This window comes from Pinus tabuliformis, chromosome 7 (assembly GCF_031772625.1).
Source record: "Pinus tabuliformis cultivar Carrire ecotype Pingquan chromosome 7, CPIR1, whole genome shotgun sequence".
In the NCBI taxonomy this organism is placed as follows: domain Eukaryota; kingdom Viridiplantae; phylum Streptophyta; class Pinopsida; order Pinales; family Pinaceae; genus Pinus; species Pinus tabuliformis.
In genome coordinates, this window is record NC_142293.1 from 1,045,070,678 (window position 1) to 1,045,093,131 (window position 22,454).

The window sequence follows — 22,454 nt, forward strand, 5'->3', positions numbered from 1 at the left end:
GCCTGAGAATACGATGAGGGCGGGACAATTCTAACCTTAAGGGCAATTGAAAGCTTACTGCTGATTGCAGAGACGAACCTGCCATCAAGACCCTTAGCATAAAAAAACCATAGACAAGAGGGCAGGGTGCAAACAGGAAGCTTGCCTCTGTTAGCAGAGACCAGCTTTCCACCAAGACCCGCAGCTAGCCAGAGCCTGGACCATGAAGGCTAAACACTAATAGTGGGAAGGATAACCCAGAGCACCATGATCATAATAGCCATAGCTTCACCTTGGACGGAGCGAGCCATTGATACAGAAATCCTACCAAATCTGCCTCACTTAAGATTATCCATCTTGCACTGGATGAATTCCTGGGATGCCATGCTGATCTGCAGCTGGCAGTACCATGCTTGTCCATCCATCATTAAGAGCTTTAGATATCATTAATTTCACCCGCATCTGGGTGTTCTCCTTCTTCCTGATGCATTTCATTCTTCACTAGCTTGTTGTAATTCGAGAGTTGAGATTCAGAGGCTAGACTTGAAATTGATCCAGCATGAAGATCCAACCTACAATCAACCCCCATATTAGCAAGTAAGTCCGCAACTTTATTGCCTTCTCTGCTTATGTGCTTCAGAGTGACCACTCTGTGAGAGGAAAGCCAACATTCAATAAGTTCAAGCCTTTTTTCCATTCTCCAGCTATTACTCACTTTGCCAGAGGGGGATCCCTGCAAGATTTTTGACACCATATTTATGATGATCTGGGAATCACCCTCTATGATGAGCGAAAAGAAACCTTTACCTTGCACAAGAATAAGACCCTACCAGAGACCTTCCCATTCTGTCGAGTTATTGGTATCCCATCCCTTTGAACCTAAAAAGGTTAAAAGAGGAGCCCCCTTATGATCTCTGAAAATCCCTCCAAAGCCTGAATTTCCTGGGTTGCCTTTCGAGGCGCCATCAAAATTTAGCTGGTACATATGCATAGGGGGAGGTAACCATTTCTCAGGTGAATGGCTCCTTGGAGGTGTTGTTCCTTTGATAAGTTATTCTTGCTTCCATTGGAGGTTCCAATTAGCCCATATGGATTGTTCTTGGGGGGTAGTTGGGAGATCCTCCTAGTACCAGGTTTTGAGAGATATGGTTTCCTCAATATTTTGGCAAATTATTTTCCAGATATCTTCCAGCGGCATAGAGTGATCCTTGAATATTCTGTTGTTTCTCTCCTTCCATATGGCCCACATGAGAAAGCCCGGAATGAGCTTCCAAAGGAAATTTAAAATCTTGCTTTGATAAGGGGTTTGATCCCAGTTGCGCACAGTGGCAATGATGTCTCCTTGAGTTCTTCCTTCCTTTTGGCAGCGGAAACTGACCTTTTCCCAGAGCTTGCTCACAATCTGACAGGAATGCATTAGATGCTTTATGGTTTCCTCCTCTTGTTTGCAGTTAGGGAATATTGAAGGCCCATGAAAGTTCCTCTTTCTGAGATTGTCCCACGTGAGAATCTTGTTATGACATAGGAGCCAGAGAAAGGTGGAGATTTTCGGCCATATGGAAGGGTACCAGACTTTGCTCCAGAGAGGATCTTTCACCATATGTGCCTTGATAAGGATATTATAGGCCTCTCTCGTAGTAAAGGTGCCTCTTTCTTCATATTCCCACCGAAGAATATCCTTTTCATCAGAATGATGAATTCTTCTTTTCATTAATTCTGTGTCTAGAATTTGTTGGACTTGTGTCGAACCCTGTCTTAAGATCTGATCCGCCTTGAGCCATTCCCGGTACTCTTGGGTCGATGAATTTCTCCAGAAGTTTTTAACCCTATCATGAGATTGCCTAACCTGCTCTAGGGGTTGAATATGAGGGATTTGGTCCTTTAGTTTGGGCATCTGCTGCCATGAATCTTCCCAGAACCTTGCAGTGTTACCATTCTTCACTTCCCAAAAGCTGTGTTGTTGAATGAGATTCCTGTGCTGCTTGGCCGAGTTCCATATAAGGGATCCCATGCTGACCTCTGATATTCTTATTAGTTCCTCTGCTGGGCAATTCCTTGCATACTTAGCTATCCACAGAGAAGCACAAGGGGTGAGAGGTGCAGTTAGCCACTTCCACCAAATTCGAGCTCCCATGACCTCATTGCTGTGAGAAGGATCCCTTAATCCAATACCACCCCCTTTCTTTGGTAGATAGGCAGTATCCCATTTGACAAGAGCCCACTTGCGCTTGTGACCATTGCTGCCCCAAAGAAAAGATCTTTGGAGAAGCTTAATTTCTTTGAGAACCCATTTGGGTGCTGCAAGGATGGAGAAGAGGTATAACGGCATAGCCTGAAGAACTGCTTTTATGAGGACTAGCCGACTCGCCATATTTAGAGATCTGTGAGTCCATGAGGAGAGCCGAGCCTCCAGATTTTCTAAGAGGATTTTCCATGAGGAGTGCTTTAGGGCCGAGGCAGTCAGAGGAGCACCTAAATATTTGGATGGAAGGTTAGCAATGGAGAATCCTAGAATACGGGCTATAGCTGCCTGAGTTATAGCAGGAGTATGGAAAAAGAAGATCTGAGATTTGGATTTATTGATAGATGCTCCTGAGGCTTCCGAGAAGTCCGACAGAAGGGATTTGAGCTGGCGAGCTTCTTGGACCGAGGGATGCCCAAAAATCATGTTGTCGTCAACAAATTGCTGGTGAGTGAAGGCTGGAGAGTTATGAAAGGATAGGCCTCTGAGACAATGGGATTTCTGAGCTGACTTAATACTTCGGCCTAATCCTTCTGCCATAATGAAAAACAAGAAAGGGGAGAGAGGGTCTCCCTGCCTAATTCCCTGGGAAGGATGAAAAGGAGATGACGGTATGCCATTGACCAAAATAGAAAAGAAAGAGGAGGAGATGAGACTCATAACCCATATAACCCAGGGAGGATCAAATCCAAAAGCAATTAGAACTTTTTTAATATAAATCCAGCTTAGGCTATCAAACACCTTTGAAAGATCTAGTTTGAGGAGCATACATTGCTTCTTGGAGATCTTCAGGGAATGAATTATTTCATGAGTTAGGATGATACCATCGGTGATCTACCTACCTTCGACGTATCCAGATTTCTCAGGCGAGATGATGAGAGGAAGCAAAAATTTGAGCCTGAAGGCAATGATTTTGGAGACTATCTTGTAGATTATGTTGCACAGTGCTATAGGTCTGTACTTGTTAGGTGTGCTTGGCATATCAACCTTGGGAACCAGGGCTATGAATGTGGCATTCACCCCCAGAAACATCCATATTAAGGATCGCAACTCCTCAACCACTTGCCAGACTTCCATCTTGATCATATCCCAAAAATTGTGGAAAAAGTTTGAGGTAAATCCATCCGGGCCTGGAGCCTTACCTGCTTTCAGTTTTCGTACTGCTAGTTCCACCTCTTGTAAGTCAATAGGCTTGAGAAGCAGTTGGTTATGCTCTTCTGAGATAAGTTTAGGAATGTTTAGAGTAATTTTTTCTATAGCCTGTGATCTATCTGCATTTGGCTCACGATGCATTTGCTTGAAGTAATTTAGGAGTTCACTTTCAATTTCTTCGTGTGTTTCCACTTTGACTCCCTGCTCATTCTGAATATGAGTTATGTTATTATTCATTCTGTGTTGGATTGTGGTGCTATGAAAATTTTTTGTGTTTTTCTCTCCATCTTTAAGCCATCCGACTCTTGATTTTTTCCTCCATAACGTTTCTTCCTGCTTAGCCCTTTCTGTGAGTTGCACTTCAAGAACTTTTTCCTGTTTTGACAGATCATCTGAATGGCCATTAGTAATAATCCTCTGCTGCAGTTGCTTCATTTCTAGCTCGAGGGCTCCCTGAGCCTGGAAGATATTACCAAAAGAAGTGTGATTCCAGCGTTTGATCTTTCTTTTAAGATGCTTGAGCTTTTGCTGGAATTGGAACATTTTTGAACCTGGTGGAGGGGAAAAATTGTTCCATTCTGAACTGATTAAGCCATGGAAATCCGGATGAGACATCAAGAATGCCTCAAAGCGGAATGGTCTGCGTATCAGGTTGCCAGGACGCGACCATTGAAGGGATATGGGCCAATGATCAGATCCTGAAAGAGGCAGGATGGAAGCTGCAAAGTCTCCACCAAGATGAATAGCATTGTCTGAGAGCAAGAACCTGTCCAGACGAGAAGTGTTCTGCTGCTTCCCTACTCTCCTATTGTTCCATGTAAATATACCATTATTGAAGGGTAGGTCAATGAGCCAGTTATTCTGAATGAAGTCCTTTACGGGTTTCCCTTCCTAACTTCCTCTCCATCTGCCTTCCCTTTCTTCTTCCAGCCTAGTAATCATGTTAAAGTCTCCTCCAGAAATCCATAAAGGGTATGGCTTGTCATGGTTGATTGCAGAGAGAGTGTTAAGGGTTCTAGCTTTAAGTAATGCCTCCTTAAGAGCCTGTGTATATTTGTCCCTATGATGTGAAAGATTGCTTGGAGGAAATTCTTGTTTGCATGGATATTGTCGAGTCTGATAGCTCGGGAGTCCCAGACAATTGCCAGGCCTCTAGAAGCCCCATCAGTATCCACTGCAACATTCAGACTCCCTGGCCATGCTTTTTATACAAATCTATCTAATGCAATTGAATTGCATTTGGTTTCTTGCAAGAAAAGGATTTGAGGTTTTTCTCGCATTATCATGTTTTTAAGAATTTGATTTTTCCCTGGGCCATTGAGCCCTATTATATTCCAAGAGATTAACTTCATTGGGAAGGATTATGATCATAGTTGTAGTAATTGGTTAGCTTGGAGTATCTGCCTGACTCCACTAGCATTTCTCCTATTCTGATTGTTCGCTGGAGGTCTGTTTTCCTACCTCGCTTTTTGATATTTTTGGTTATGAATCTTTCATCCCAGGGGCCGCCAGTCTTTGTACCTAAAGATTTTTGATGTTGCGCCTGAGATAGGACTTCCTCCAGATTCTCAAGTTGTCCATCTGGAATGTTGTCAAAATTGTTTGTAGTGCATGCATGCTCTAGGCCTGGAATGTCTAGTTCCCCAATATATATTGCTTCTGTTTCTTCCTCCATGATCTGTGAATCATTTAACTCCTCGTTTGGTTCTTCTTCTAAGCTGGCATTAAATTGTAGGACTTCCACCTCCATAACTTGAATAATCCATGCTAGTACCTTTTTCTTATCTGAGGAAGAGGCTCCCTTGAATCGAGGATCTACATGAGGTGTTGTGGGATCTGTCTGCTTCGAATGTTCGTCTTTCTTCAACTCCGTCTCTGGTGGAGTGGGAGAATTCGAGCTTGGATCAGTTTGGTGAGCTGAAACTTCAAATATGTTGATTGTAGAGGGCTTGGAGGGGCTGGTTTGCGGTATTTTGGAATTTGAGGCCTGTTTCTTGTGGGATTTCATGCGATTTGCTACTTTGGTAAAGCCATTTACCTCAGATGAATCCGGTCCGGAGGCAGGAGAAGGTTTTTGAGTTAAAGGGCAGTCCCTGAATAAATGTCCCAGGGCATGACATCTTCGGCATCTAAATGGCACATGTTCATAGTCAATCAACTGAACCCATTCAACGTCATCATGAAAAACACTTATCACATCTGGGAGAGCCTGGTTTAGGTTCATATAGATGCATATACTGGAAAAGGAAGTATATCTGCGGATTTTTGTTTCCTCTGCAACCTTTATAAATTCACCTAGGACATTTCCAATCATTTGAAGGGAGTCTTCCTCCCAATATTCCACTGGAAGTGAGTATAGGCAGATCCAAACCGAAGCCCAGCTGAGATCCTCCTTGTCCGGGTTGAAGCATTCTACCCATCCTCTGAGATACAGTCTAGCTGCGTTAAAGAAGTAAGGCCCTCCATCGAGAACTTTTTTCTGATCCTCCAGATAGTTGAAAATGGCAGTGAAGAACCCTTTTGTTCCTAACTGCAGGGTTATATGTCCCTTTGGGTGCCATTTCGCAACTATCTAGCCCCTCAGTGCCTTCTCAGTCAGCCACAGTTCAATGAACTTTCCTATCAAAGCATGGTCTCTCATATATTGTATCTACACGTTGATTCTATGGCCTGGAAGTTCTACCTTCGGACGCTCAGAGGCTACAAGTTTGCATGTTGCCGAGCTGACCTTGGGTTGCTTTTTGTCATGTTTTGTCTGTTGTGAGTTCAGATCTACATCATCCTCACCCTGGTTTGCCGGCTTATTGCTTTCCTTATGCTGTTGCCGCCCATTGTCATTTTGTGGGGGAGCCACATCGCCCTCCCCCTGAGGGGGTTCCATGGAGTACTGCACGTTTTGGCAGATGTTAAAATTTCGTGATCCCGTTAGTGCTTGCAGGTCTTCTACTATCTAGAGCGGCCTGCCATTGCAGAGAATGTCAAAACCCTAGAGAACAGTGCGTAGAGCCCATCGTATCAATGCCGACCCAATCCTAAGACTAATCGTATATTTACTTATTTTAACAATAATGTAATTTTTCTTTACTTTGCTAACGTTTAATATCTATAAAATTTCATTGTAATTTTTTCACTGTATATTACTTATTTTAACAGTAATGTATTTTTTCTTGATATACAATTTTTTTTTTTCACTATATATTTACTTATTTTAACAATATTGTAATTTTTCTTATATACATATTTTTTTTTTTATATACAATTCATGCCAATATAATCAATAACTATACAAATTTACATACTTAATTTTTTATTGAAATAAATATACAAAAATTCACAAACACACACACAGATATATATATATATATATATATATATATATATATATATATATATATATATATATATATATATATATATATATATATATATATATATATATATATATATCTATATATATATATATATATATAAACGCTTATTCTCAAAATCAATCTGCCTCTTCTCACAATTTGCTTAGACTGTTTTAATTTCTCCAATATCATGTTCCTGTTTATATATATATATATATATATATATATATATATATATATATATATATATATATATATATATATATATATATATATATATATATATGTTAAGTGGAATGAAAGTTTCTTTTTAATAGTGTGAGAAACATTTTAGTTTTTGTATTCCAATTCCTCCAATAGCATATTCCTAACACAGAGTTAGCATTTGTATATCTTCTTAATACAAGATTAGTTTGTACTTTCTCTTCTCAAGTTTTTGATTTTTTAGCTTTATTTAATTTTGCTTTTTTAACTATATTAATTTCACTATATTAATCTATTTGTTAAATGTTTAAGATTCATTTTTATTTTTAGGTTGATAAGAATTTATTATTTTTGAAATAATATGGAAGAGAGTGATATATTTAATAGTTGATTTTATTTTCGATGGTGGAGATATATATAATAGTTGTGCCTTCTTTTAATCTCTGTAATCCAATAATTTGTTATTTATGAGATTAGAGATGTTGATATAATTTTCAGGGGAGAGATTCCCGATGAACGGTGATTCTTATCAATGTTCACCATATGTTACTAATTATGCTTAGTATGGGAGAAATGTTGTCATGTGCAAGGAAGCATTAGATCAAAAAATAAAAATTATAAAAAATAAATCTGGATCTATTTAAAAAAATGATAAAAATAATAAATCTATAACAATGATTCCTCTTCAATTGAGGGTTGCTAAGATGACTTTCCTATATTTAAGAAAAATAATAAATCTATGACAATGATTCCCCTTGACTTGACGGTTGTTATGACAAGCCTCAACTAGAATGTTATTGCATAGTTTACTACCATTGAGGGTTTGTTGGAAGAAATTAAATCCAATATGAGAGTGAGGTAAAGGTGTTCCTTGTCCCTTAAACTTTTCTCCATATACATTGATAAGCTAAGAAAGTGTTTGGTAGATGCAAGTCGTATTGGGCTCATGCTTGTAAACAAGCTTGAGAATAAACTCCTTGAACAAAACTTGATTGCATCGATGTTGAATTCATTCATTTATACAAAAGTAAGGTAGGTACAAGTCAACTTTGTCTCAGTAACTTATTAACGGAAAAGTAAAACTATCAATTAACTAATATGGTACAAAATAATCTCTAATGATTAATTAACATTCCTCCCTTAATTAATTTCAAGGGACATTTGACATGCCAACTAACATTATTAATTTTCAAACTTTGCACATCCTAGTGCTTTGGTAAAAATATCTTCGATCTTCTCTAAAGTAGGAAAATGTGTAAGATGAATGGCTTTGGCCTCTACATAATGTCGAATCAAGTGATATTTGGTGTTCACATGTCTGCTTTGATCACGAAATTTAGGATTCTTGGCTAATTGAATTGCGAATGAGTTGTTAATGAATAAACGAGACGAAGTATTTTGTTTCTTCTGCAAATATTCAACTATTTTGCGAATCTAAAATATTTCTTTTGTAGCTTGAGTTGCTGCAACATACTTGACTTAAGTGGTAGAATTAACAGGAACATATTTCTTTCATGATCTCCAAGTGATAGTTGTGGATTCAAGGTTCATCAAATAACCAAAAGTCGAGAGCCCATGCTCCTTATCTCCATCAAAATCCGAATTCGAATAACCAATGTAATTGTAGTCTAAAACTTTGGAATATTTGATGCCATATGACTGAGTGCTTTCTAAATATTTGAGCACTCATTTTGCTTGTTGTGATCCAATGGCCTTCAACGGTCGTAATGTTGAGTTGGTAGCAATCATTTATGCATTGAAGACATGTAAGCACTATCTTTTTGGAAGGAGGTTTGTCCTTACAAGTGATTACAATGGACTGAGGTACTTATTTTATCAACCTAATCTAAATCCCAGTGAAGCTAGATGGTTAGTTACTCTCAGCGAGTTTGACTTTGAGATTAGGTACATTAAGGGAAAAGATAAAAGGATTGCAAATGCTTTTAGCAGAAGAGCATAAGTGAATTACATTGCAAAAGTGAGTTCTTATGGGACAAACTTGTAGGAGCGGACCTTGCAACTAGTACATTAAGATGATAATTACCAACAGCTTAAGCATATGTTACAACAACATGATACACGTAATAGGGATGAGAAGTATCATCTCATATGGCTTGGTAAAATTAAGAAACAAGATTTATGTGTCGGATGATGGCGAGATTAAGAATATTATCTTGAGGGAACTTCATTTTAAGTTGTATTCAAGTCACCCGAGATATCAAAATACATTGACAACAATTTAGAAATTCTATCATTGGCCAAACTTGAAGAAATAGGTGGTTGAGTTTGCTGTGAGATGTTTGGATTTTCAGCGGGTAAAAGTAGAGCGCAAGAATCCAGGTGATTTATTGCAGCCAATTATGATTATATAATCTTAATGGGAGGTCACTTCCATGGATTTTATTACAGGTTTTCTGAGGACATTAAAGAAACATAATTCAATCATGGTTATGATTGACAAGTTAAGTAAGGTAGCTCACTTCATTTCAATTAAGTCTATGCATTCAGCAAGTGAGGTAGCTCATATTTTCATGAGGGAGATAATGAGATTTCATGGTGTTCCTAAGAAGATTTTATTTTGTAGAGATGCCAATTTCACTTCGAGGTTTCGGAAGGAGTTGTTTCTAGGCTTGGGGATAGAGTTAGCCTTTATAAGAAATTATCATTCATAGATAGATGGATAGACATAGAGGGTTTAAGGATTCTTGAGGACATGTTGAGGATGTATGTTATGCATCAACATAAGAAGTGGGAAGAGTATATTCCACTAGTATAGTTTGCTTATAACAATGGATATCAAGAGTCCTTGAGGATGAGTCCATTTGAGGCAATTAATGGATAGAGTTGTAATACTCCTATCAGTTGGAGTGATTAAGTGAAAAAGGTACAGATTAGACTGGACATGTTAGAAAAAATGGAATAAGGAATGCAAGTTATCAAGAAGAATCTAAATGCAACACAGGATAAGTAGAAGAGTTATGTAGATCAACTAATCGAAATCGAGATTAGGGGAAAAAATTTGCTCAAAAATCAAAGTGCTCATAATCGCTCAAAACTTGAATGACCACATCTCAGTGACATGATCCCAACATAGCTTGTTTCACTCAAATCAGAGCTTGTATGAGAAAGATAGAGACTTTTGTCCACTTTCACAAATAGAGAAAATTTTGCGTACAAGGCTGATTGGAATGTTGACTAGGCATCTGTACATCCCAGTCAGCAAAAATAATATTGTAAGGAATATTCCCAATATATTCCCATACGTGGCTCTATCAAGTTGTGACAAACATCAGCATGTAGTTGGTCAAAGCAATTTGTGAGGACCAATGAGAGGCTGACACGTGACAAGCCTAGGGGTCGCCACGTGCCCTCTTAAAGGTCATGTAAAAGTATTTGGAAGGTCAGCGGAATCGAACCGCGACCTCACCCACACAAGCACCATGCTTTACCGCTATACCAAAATTGTGTTTCTTAACCAACTATGGGCGTGATTTTCATTTAAAGAGTTAAAATGTGGCAGTTGGGTAAAGAGTGGGCCAACCCCTATTGCATGTGACGAACACTGTAACTGGATTCGATGCTTACTGCTAACCATGTGCTTAATGTGATAAGTGAAGTTTAACGGTAATTAAACCATCATTATCACTTAATTAAGTGCAGATTTAGTTGGCAGCAGTTTTGGCAGGTCCGACAAATCTGACATTGCTCCATTTTTGCTGGGTTTAACTGGAGTCTCTACAAATTTGGTGGTGTTTTCCTAGGGAAAACTGAAGAGCTACAACTTCTTCAAAATTTGACCAATTTTGGCTAAAAAAGAGTCATTCCTAGATGATTTGGATTCTGTAAACCCAATGGAATAAGTTGCAGAGGCACATGGCACTTATGTATGTGATTTTGCTACGTTGAAGTTTAAGAAAACCTAGGGCCACCGAGGGAGGAGGTCAAGCCTAGATCAGTTGAAGTCCAATTACAGAGCTTGGGTAGTCATTTTTGGGTTTTTCGGTCTTTTGAATCTAATGGAGAATGTTGCAAAGCCATTGGAGCATTGAAGGTGCATGTAATTAGAGAAAATACAAATAATCCAAAGAAGTCCTAGCCATTGGAGCAGGTCCAAGGAGATGTAGCCCAAGAGGAGCGAAATCCTTTATCATCTTTGTGTTATGAGTTGCTATGTTTTCCTTATCTACAATTTACTTGTTATGTATGTTTTTTAAACAACTAACTAACCTCATAAATTTCTCATAAAGGACACTCAACACTTGACAAATAATTCCTCACATTTTTTGTTAATTTGAGATGATCCTGAACACATTTCTTTTAAATACTGATGAGGGATCTTGCATAAAATTAACAAGTTTTCCCAACATTCAGATAAAGTTGCTATCAAAGCATTGTTAGCTCATTTTAAACCTGAGATGGTTTTATAAGGTTAGTTAGAAAATTAGTTGGTTTTTTATTTATGCAAGGAGAATTTAACTGTGTGCAAATTTATGTGTGTAAGCTAAAGAAGGGAGATGGTCTGAGATGCTTCTTTGGTGAGAAACGTTTTGAAGATTTGTGAATTGATGCATTACAAGTGTGATGGAAGCTTCAACAAGTGATGTTTCTAATCCATCTTCCTTAGCAAGACTCTTTGATTTAGAGATGTTGCAAGAGCTTATCATCATGAGAGATGTGGTGCAAGAGATGAATGAAGATAAGAAGGAGAACACTATATTTGAAGAGGAGTTGATGGCCATGAAGGAGGAGAAGCAAGAGCTTCTTGAAAATATGCATGAGATGGAGATTCAACTCCATGATGCCAAGGAAACCCTAGCCAAGTACGTTAATGAAAATGAGGTATGAAATTCAATTTTATATTCAATTTCCTCTCAAAATGAATGTTTTCGTGCTTTTGACAAAGACACTAGAGGAAAGGCGGAAGGCATAGTTGAGCCAATTGTTGTTGAGGAAAGGCCTCGGTATTTAGGTCTTGGTTATGGAAAACATGATGGAGAATGCTCCAAAGTCAAGGAGGCACATGAAGGTGTTCCAAGAAGAACTTTAATTACATTTTCATTAACTCATGCTTGTGAAGTTTGTGTTCAAGAGGAATGCAATGTTTTTATACCCACTTTGCAAGAAGATGCTCATAAGCGTGCAACTAGTGGAAATGGAAAACAAGAGGATGTTGAAAGCTCTAAGGTCATTGAAACCATTGTTGGTATTCCGAAGAGAGCGACTACCTCATCAAATTAACCTCTTCAAGAAGGCAACAAAGGTGAATGTGCAAGGTATAAATCCGCCTTTAATCAAGTTTCTTTTGATTATGATAAACATGGTAAATCTTCACATGGGATTTGGAGAACATTTACATGTTCCTTTTGTGGGTTGAATAACCATATTTTTTCGAGGTGTTGGAAGATGATATACATACACATGAATCTTTCAAAACAAAAGAGATAGAAATCCAAAGGTCCATTGGATGATGGAAACCATGTTCAAAAGAAGATGCAATTATTTTGAACTCATTGCCATAAGCAGGGTCTTCTTGTAGACAAATGTTGGACTTTGCATCCAACAAGTCATCCACAACATTTGAAGAAGGTGGAGATATATTTTGGCAAGAATGGAAAAGGGAATTCCATAAATTATGTGGGTCAGGATGATACACATGATGAATTGCAACTGAAAGAAGCACCATTGAAATGGTTTGGAAAGAGATGGTTAGATTTCTTAACCAATTAAGGCCTTCCATTTATTTTGATAAGTGATGCAAATTTTTCCTTATTGATGCATTTCCTTGTTATTTGGATTCATTTATTTTCTCCTAAAAGTATGACACATATTGCATGAGGCAAGATGTTGGAAAAGTAGAGTTATGTTGACTCACTTAGATGCAGAAAAGATGCAAATTTGCAACTACAAATTTGCATGCATGTTGCATTCTTGAACTTGCATGTTTACACCAGGAAGGTGTTCGAAAGTGGAGTTTGTTGACTCACTTTATTGAAACCAATTTGGTCATTTCAGCTTTTCAAGTACTCATAAATACCAAAGGGATTCTTGTACTTGTGATTGTACTTGTGAGAGTTGAGAATTATTATGCATGCATGAGTGTTTGTGTGTGTGAACAATGGAATTTTTAATAGTTTCATTGTGCTTGAACATGCGTGAGTGATTGACTTGTGTTGGTTGATTGCTTTGTTAACATGTATGTTGTCAACTTGAGAATGTTGATCATTTGCACATGCATGAGTGTTGACCTATGTGGTCAATTGATTTTTACATGTATGTTATATCAACTTGGAAGATTTGATTTTGTCTCCAAAGATGAAAGGGAGATGTGACAAATTGTTTCATGAGAAGGTAGAATTCTTCTTGTAAATCATTAAGTTGTTGTACATGTTTTTGCTTGACTTGAAAGTTAGTTGTTTGAAAAAGCATGTTTTGTTGACTTGTGTTTAGTTGATGGTTTATACACGAATATGTAAGAGTACATGGGGATGTCCACATGATGTAACATTTGTTTCTTTGAAAAAACAAAAGGAAGAGTTCATCAAGTTATATTCTTGCATGAGTGTTTTGCAAGGTTAATTGTGTTTCATGTGACAGGATGTCGTAGGATTTTGGAAGGTCCACACTTGAGCAAGAGGCCCATGATTAGCCTTCATTCTGAAATAATGACATGAGCAGCATGTGAATACTTGAGGATGATGGAATCAAGAAGTGAAAGTGGACAAAAATGCTAACAAAAATTGCACCCATTGTAGACCATTTGATGTGTTGACACCAAGAAGTGAAAGAGATGGTGGATATGTTCTTCCAGATGTGGAATTTGGAATCCTTGAGGTAAAAAAATGGTCATTTATTTTCTTGTTATTACTGATATTGTAACTCATTATTGTATTTCACTCAAATGGGCTTAACTTGGAAAGGTGGTTTCCAAAGAGAATATTGCATCGAATGCATGTGTTGCAAAGGAGTAACATGATTCTTAATGGGAAGGCCATCAGTCAACTTTCCAAGCACCAAGAGATCACTTTGGTACAGTTGGGTGTTTAATCAACAAGGAGCCAATAAGTGTTGGATTGGGTCAATAGCAAAACTGAGAACATTGGTTGAAGTGCCAAGCCATTTGCAAGGCAAGGCATGTCATTGAACCAAAGTATTACTCTCATCAGATAACCAGCGTTTGTGGGTCCAAATTCCTATCAGTTGGAAGGAGTGATCAGAATCTGGATTAGGGGAAATTTTTTTTCTCAAAAATCAAAGTGCTTAGAATCACTCAAATCTTGAATGACCACGTCTGTCTCATGATATGATACCAATGAAACTCATTTCACTCAAAGCAGAGCTCGTATGAGAAGGATAGAGACTTATGTTCGCTTTCACAAACAGGGAAAATTTTTGGCACAGGGCTGATTAGGATGTTGACTAGGCATCTGTACAGCCCAGTCAAAAAAAAGAATATCCCAAGGAATATTTCTTAGAATATTCATGGAATATTCTAATATGTGGTTCAATTAGTTTGTGAGAAATGTTGGCATCTAATTGTTCAAATGCACTTGGGAGGAGCAATGAAGGCTGGCAGAGTCAAACCCGCGACCTTGCCCACACAAGCGCCATTATTTACCGCTATACTACCACCATGTTTCTTAACTAATTATGGGAAAATTATTCATTTAAAGAGTTAAAATGTGGTGGTTGGAGAAAGAGAGGGCAAGCCCCCTTCGCCTGTGACCAACATCGTAACTGGAGGCCGATGCTTATTGCTAATCGCGCACTTAATGTGCTAAGTGGAGTTTAACATTAATTAAACCATGATTATCAATTAATTAAGTGTGATTTAGTTGGTAGAAGTTTTGGTAGGTCTGAAAAATCCGGAATTGCTCCATTTTTGGTGGAGTTAGCTAGAGTTTCTCCAGATTCTGTGGAGTTTTCCTAGGGAAAACTGAAGAGACCATAACTTGTTCAAAATTGACCAATTTTGGCTCATAAAGATTCATCCCTAGATGATTTGGATGCTCTAAAAACAATGGAACATGTTTCATTGGTAGAAAGACACTTTCGTATGTGTTTTTCTACGTTGAAGTTTAAGGAAGCCTAGGGACACCAGGAGAGGAGGTCAAGCCTAGATGAGCTGAAGTCCAATTGCAGATCCTAGATAGTCAATTTTTGGATTTCTGGGTCTTCTGAATTCAATGGAGTAGGTTGCAAAGCCATTGGAGCATTGCATGTGCATATAATCAAAGAATTGACCATTAATCCAAAGAGGGCCTAGCCATTGAAGCACATCCGAGGAGATGTAGCCCAGGAGGGGTGAACTCCTTTATCACCTTTGTGTTATGAGTTGTTGTGTTTTACTTACCTAGAATTTACTTGTTGTATATGTGTTTTATACAACTAATTAACCTCATTAATTTCTCATAAAAGACACTCAACATTTGACACATAATTCCTCACATTTTGGTTAATTTGAGACAATATAAAACACATTTTTTTAATACTAATGATGGAGCTTTCATAGCATTAACAAGTTTGCACAAAATTCAGATCATCAACACATGTTATTTAAGGAGTTTCAGGTTGTGGAGCATGTTTACTCGCGCGTCAAACCCAAGAGGAGATCCTTGAGGAATGGACCATGTGACAGGTTGGCACCTCAATATTGTGGGCCTTTTGATATCCTTGAGAGGATTGGATCAGTGACCGACCGACTTGCACTGCCTCCAATGGTGCATTCCATGATGTTTTCCATGTTTCTTTGCTTAAAAGATACGTGAAGGATGGTGATCATTTGATTGACTAGTCTGTATTGCAAATAGAACTAGAAGGAGAATTCCAGCTGGAAAATCAGTGAATTTTGTAGTGAAAGATGCTCATGCTCCATAATCGAGCAATCGAGTAGGTTAAAGTGTAGTGGAAGAACTTTTGACCTAATGAAGCTACATGGGAGATGGTTGATCAGATGCGGGCTATGTATCCTTCTCTATTTACTGGTTGAGTGGATGTATTTTGATATATGTGTTTGATGTTGTGTTTTGGTCAGATATATATATATATATATATATATATCTATATCTGGTGTTCATGGTATGATGGTCATGGTCTCGGCGGTTTGATATGATTTAAATGTTGCATTGAGTTGTGTTATAAAGCTCCATGGGAAACATGTGTTTTGTTGGTTTATAAGTGTCATTGAACACTGAGGATGATGTTCCCCCAAGGGGAAGGTGTTTGTAACAACCCCTAGTTGATTTTCTATGTAAATAAAAATAAGACCAAGGTCATAGGAGACTTTTTCCAAGCTGAATGTTGGGAGAAACATAATGATGGGTATCATCGGTGATTAATTAATGGCTATGGAAGTTCATTTAATAGGGTAATGTATGGAGGGAAAAACCTCCATCAAGAGGAATAGTTGACCTCATTTAGCCAGCATATGTCCAACTTATTCAAGATCCTTTTTTACCTTTTCTGCCTTTCAATCTTCTTGGTTTTCATTTGTGTCTTTGTGTATTCTCTAGAGTTGTCGGTTTGGATAGCATGACTTAGAGAGCCTCATATTTTGAGAGGTTAGTCAATTTTGATCCCATATTTTTAGATAAGTTTGGTAGAAAATTTGAAACTTCTATTATGGGACCATTTTCAGGACCTTACTTTGTATTTGCTTTACTAGATTTGCAAGAGTGACCTCAACCACACCCATATCTTCTGTATATTTTTTAGCTCCCTTTTGAGAAGATTATTCCTCTTTTATAGTGTTATTATGTGGCTACTCATAGCTTGGTTTTGGGGCCTTTCTTTTTGTTGGGTTGCGATCTACAATTCAGTCCACCAAGAAGGTTTCTGAAATAGAGACATCTTCCATTCCTAAATCCTCACAAAGAAGCAAACATGTTAGAGGATTTAGCAGCGTCTTTGGGCTGATGAGTTTCCTAGTGTCATGCGTTCCTTATGCAAGTGGTGACTTCCTCAAAGCCTTTTCCATCATGTTTATTTACCTAAGTTGGAGGAGATTCGTGCTAGATCAAGGGGAATTAACAAATAGGTGGTTGTACTCGTGAGATCTCTAACAATGAAATGAGACCGTGTTCATAGTCTAGGGTTTGTTGATGCAACGTTTCATGATAATAGAGATTTGTGGAGGTTGAAAAGCGCTCCAGGATGTTCATATATATGAAAATGCAAGCATATGAGGTGCATCGACACCTCTTGGTTCCTTATGATATTTTTACAAGAATTACAATTGTGTTCCCTATGCCCTCTGAGGCCTCTTCGTTCCAAAATTCCCTGCGGAGAGAGAAGTTTCAAATCCATACTGGAGCATCTAGAAATTCATAATTCTCCAAATTGTAGCACTCCTTCCATAATCATGTGATGAAGCATGCCTTATTGACGAAATAGGGTCCACTTTCAAAAACCCAATTATGTTTTTCCATATTTTTGAATATAACCATGGAAAAAATTTTGGCCTTGATTTTTAGATCTTTTTGGCTCTTGGGTTTCCATTTGTTTTGGACCTAGCTTACCAAAGCTCTCTCCATTAGTCATAGTCCTATGAACTCGCAAATCAAGGAGGAATCCTTAATATATTGTGTTCAATCCTCTAATATTCAATATCTAACTTCGAGTTTAATGTTTTTCGACAATTCTTTGGGTAGGCATCTACCCTGGTTGTGGTTAAGGAGTAGGCCCCCATGGGAGATTTGTCACCACCTCCATAACCAATTATTCAACATGTGCTTCTGAGTCTGATGGTGATTGATGAGGTGTGATTGATGCATTATCGTTGGTGGCACTATCTCTTGAGACAACATTTCAATAGAAGGGAGTTGTGACCCATACAAAAAACTGTGTCATTTTGACACTCGAGAAAAGGGTGACATGGAAGATTGTGTGAAATCCCTAGAGGAACATGAAATGCGTTCAAAGAGAATACCAACATGCATACACGCCAATATGCTTTCGTTATATGATATATATTCTTTTGATTAGTTTTTCAACAAATATTAATATAAAATAAATATGTGCAAGTATGTTCATGTGAAAACATGAAGGGTGGGATCATAAGTATTATTGCAAATTTTGGTAGGAAAGGAAAATAAGGAAACTTATTTGCTTATATCTTTTGATAAAATAAAAGTCATGTCATTGAGGATTTTATTGAAATTGTTGTTTGAATGTCTAAATTAGTGTAATTCTTCAAGAAGAAAATTTTAAAATGTTTTTCAGTTTAGATGTGTTGGTGTTTATTGTATTATTTAATTAGATAAGGATAGTGAAACCGATACATAACAAAGAAATTTAGTTTACGAGATTCATACCAAATTTTTTATACAAAATTCAAAATGTTTAATTATTCAACTTAACATTCACCAAAATTTATATATATATATATATATATATATATATATATATATATATATATATATATATAGTTTAAATGGACGTTTTACATTCCTTATTTTTTATTTAAAATAATACTTTTGATATGAAACATTGTATTTTTACTGATATTAATTTAATCCTTTTGTTATTGGTGACATGTATAATATTTTTTATTCTATTTTCCAAATCACAAATTTAAATGATGTTGATATTTTCTTTTTTCTTTTTTTAAATAGAATGAAGTTTGTAACACTTATCAATTCTAAGTAAAAAAATAAAAAAATCATTGCCATAAAATAAAATAACCCTTATTATGAACCATATAATTTTAGAACCTTTCAATGAATTCATTTTTTCCCTCGAGTTCAATGAAATATCAACATGAGAATTTAATAACACTTACCTTGTTTTCATTATGTACTCAATGGAATATGTGTCATAAACTTACGCAGTTAACTGGATTCTAATCACATCATTTTGTAAGCCAGCTTATGATTGTGGTACTACTGTGCTAAAAGCAATATTATGTGCACTTAATATCCTTTACGGGTGTTGGGTGGGCACTAACTATCCCGTAGTATAGTCATCATGAGGAGCTTCCCAAGGGTTCTATAGATCAGACACCTAGAACAATGTTTGTTGTTAATCATGTAGGGTTACAATCCTATGGTCATAATTTCTGAAAAGGAGATAAGGGAAAATTACCAGTATTTCCTTCAGATTATGTTGCTCATTTGAAAGTAAAATGAACCATGAGCGCTCTACAATGAATTCTTCAGGTAAATAATTCTCTGTTTCATTACATGACTCATTCTGGTTTCTTCTGTGAGGTTGGTCACTTCAATATTAAGTGAGGGAAAGTTGGTGGAGTTTTGGTCTGGAACCTAAAGGGTTTAGAATTGTGAGAAGCCATTCTATTCAATTCCGCTCATATTTGTGAGAGATTGCGTGTAAGATAAGTTAAAATTTACATTTCGAAGTTGCATTTTTATCTCTCATTTATCTTTGCCTATTATGAGGTCTTCTTACACTAAGGGTCGCAAATTTAAGGTTGTAGAGGTCTGGTGAAGGTTCAACATAACACAACTTCCCTGTGATGCAAAATTCCCAAGGCATACTCAATTTATTTCTTTTATTATGATTTTAGTATCTAGATGAATTAATTATTGTACCCCCTTTATTTACAAGTTCACACTCAGATAATACTTCTGAAAAACTAAATCGGCTTTCTTCAAACATTTTCTGTTTGCAAGGGTTTTGACATCATGATGCCTTGACTTAAGGTTTCCTTCTGTTACAGGTACTTATGCTTCTGAGCTTCTCTTTGATGGAGTAGGAAACCTATTTATTGTTCCGTATGTATCTGAATTAGGTTGTGGAAGAAATTTCATATGTATATTTATGTATTTTTTTCTTTTTAAGACGTTCCCTTCCTTCAGCAAAGTTGTTTTCTTGACTCGACCATGCGACCGTATTTTTGTTCTTGGTTATTGCCCAACACATTTGGGACATCCCTAGTTATCGTTATATGTAATTTGTTCTTAATTTTCAGAGAAGGGTTTGATATGTTCTTCCACATAATGTATTTGAGAGCAGTTGGAATTAATTTAGATTTCAGTCTTTCTATGTGTTGCATTCAAGTTTTCTTTTCATCAGTGTATGGAAATATTTGCTCTGTGTATTTGGTTAGTCATAGATTCTAGATATTTTAGTTAATTTTATGTGTGACTCTAGAAAGGCATTCACACTTTTATATCTAAGAATTTTTCTTTTGATTTGACCAACAATTTAAAATACCAAAGTTTGTTTAGTTGATGGGTTTCACTTAGGATTGTTCCTAGGTGGCCATAGTTTTGTCTTCTTTAGTCTTAGTAGAATACACAATTATTTACAACCACCCATTTTCCCAAGAACAATAGCGTCTGACCCTTGTAGCATGTTTAACTTATTAGAAGGGAACAACCCACCCATTAGATCCTAACCCTATGAATAAATTCTTGTGCTGAGTTTAGTTTATTCACAAATGTCCCAACTATCACATTCTGTAGTTACTCAATTGTGAAATACATTCACATTCACTTATATTATTTTACTAAGGTTACTATTTAGTATACATGCTAGAGCCCAACTCTCTTAATGCAACTGCATACATAGGATTTAATAATGAACACACATACAACTAAAACATCCTTACAGATACAATGTGTTAAATACTTATCTGAAGTATTGGGTTATCTAAGAATCCATGAGGTAACCACGCCACCCAATCCGTGAGAAAGGTAATTACTTCCTTTCCTCTCCCCCGAGCATCTTTGAACCAAAACAATTTCATTCCATCAATATCCCAACAGGGTCAATTCTTAGGCACTAGAAACCCTTAGGCTCGAATTGGAATTGCTTCCACTGGCCCTTGGTCCAATTCAGGAATACCTTGTGGCAATGTCCTGCCTTAACCCCACACCGTCCAATGCAGGCATTCAATCTAATTATTATTTTCCTTTCCTCCTGTTGCCTCCGGCTCCATTCTGATTTCCTTCCTAGGCTTCCCCCTTTGAGATAATCCATTTTATGTCAAATGAAAATAAGGTAACTTATTTTGTAACTGTCTTGTAAAAGTTGTTTTTTTTTTGTTTATCTCAAGGTTCCCTCTGTGAATTCCAAGATTACCTTCACTATTATTTGCATATAAGTATATGTTTTAGAAATAATCATAAGCATAATTTAGTTATCCAAATTCACATTAGCTTCCACTTAGCCTTTAAATCTTCTGTTTTGAGAAATAAAAAAATTAAATTCAAGTGACTCATAGATTCAACTCTCTAGAGGGATTTTACATCTTCCCCCTGAGCATAACATCATCCCCAGTGTTATCTTGTCACTTGAATAAATCGGGATAATCTTCCTACATAAAATGCTCATCATCCCAACTAGCCTCTTCAAGGCTAAAGTGCCTCCACTACACTTTAACCTGGGTGATGGCTCGCCTTCGTAACATTGTTTCTCTCTGCTCGGGAATAAGCTGAGGCTCTACCAAACACTCTCCATCCGGCTCGACCTGTGACATAAACAATCGTCATAGTTAGCTCATATTAATCATCTTATCATTACTACTTATACATCACTGATTTTCCTTTCTTTTAAATGTTACGTGGATATCTTTCCAATGAATAAGATGTCTAGGATCATATACATATTTCTTCAGTAATGAAACATGAAATACATTATGAACTCTTATGTTACTAGGGAATGTAAATGATATGCCATTGGTCAAATTCTCTCTATTATTTGAAAAGGGCCAAAAAATCGAGGGGCAAGTCTTGCACTGCTACCCCATCTTAAGGTACTTTTCTTTAGCTTAATTCGTACATATACATGATCCCTGACTCTAAAATCTAAATAAGTTCTCTTCTTACCAGCATAAGCCTTCTTCCTATCTTGGGAAGATCTTCAATTTTATCGGAAGTTTTCATTGTTTGCTCCATCTCCATCAACATATCTAGTCCTAGTATTATTCTACCTTCAGGACTATTCTAGTTAATATGTGTTTTCCATTTCCTCCCATACAACACCTTGAATGGGCTCATCTTTAACAATTCATGATAAATATTATTATATGAAAATTCAACGAGATGTAAATATTATTCCCACTTGTTAGATTGTTGCATAACATACATTCTTACCATATATTCTAGTACTTGGTTCACACGTTCAGTCTTCCCATCCATTCAAGGATGGTACGTTGTGCTGAATTGAACCTCAGGTCTTAATCCCATGAAGCTGAAGTGAACCTGATGTCCCAATCCCGTGAAGAGAGTCTTCTAGAACGTTGAGGTGAATTTTACATCTCTGACAGATATAGCTATTTTAGGTACCCAATGTAATTGAAACACTTCTTTCATAAAAATATCAACAATTTGTGTTGTTTTATAGGTAGATTGTATTGGAATAAAATGAGTTGTTTTACTAAGTTTGTCAACAATCACCATGATTGAATCATTGTGGCTCTTGGATAAGGGTAGTCTTGTTATAAAATCAAGCATGATGAGTTCCCATTTACATTCATGTATAGGTAGTGGATGGAGAAGGTCGATGGGGTGTTGATGCTCAACTTTGACTTTCTAACACTCTAAACACTTCGTTAAATATTCAACAAT

At 37.0% G+C, this 22,454-nt stretch overlaps 1 protein-coding gene across 1 annotated transcript; it reads right to left on the minus strand.

The window, feature by feature from the left end:
- Positions 1-415: 415 nt before the first annotated feature.
- LOC149251250 (uncharacterized) lies at positions 416-21,782 on the minus strand. The gene is made up of 7 exons (XM_089453834.1): positions 21,714-21,782; positions 21,269-21,355; positions 6,057-6,260; positions 4,783-5,903; positions 3,064-4,178; positions 1,358-2,754; positions 416-712 (listed from the first exon to the last, which is right to left on the minus strand). Exons 1-7 carry the CDS (start codon positions 21,780-21,782, stop codon positions 416-418), a joined length of 4,290 nt encoding a protein of 1,429 aa, XP_089309960.1.
- Between the last annotated feature and the right edge of the window lie 672 nt (positions 21,783-22,454).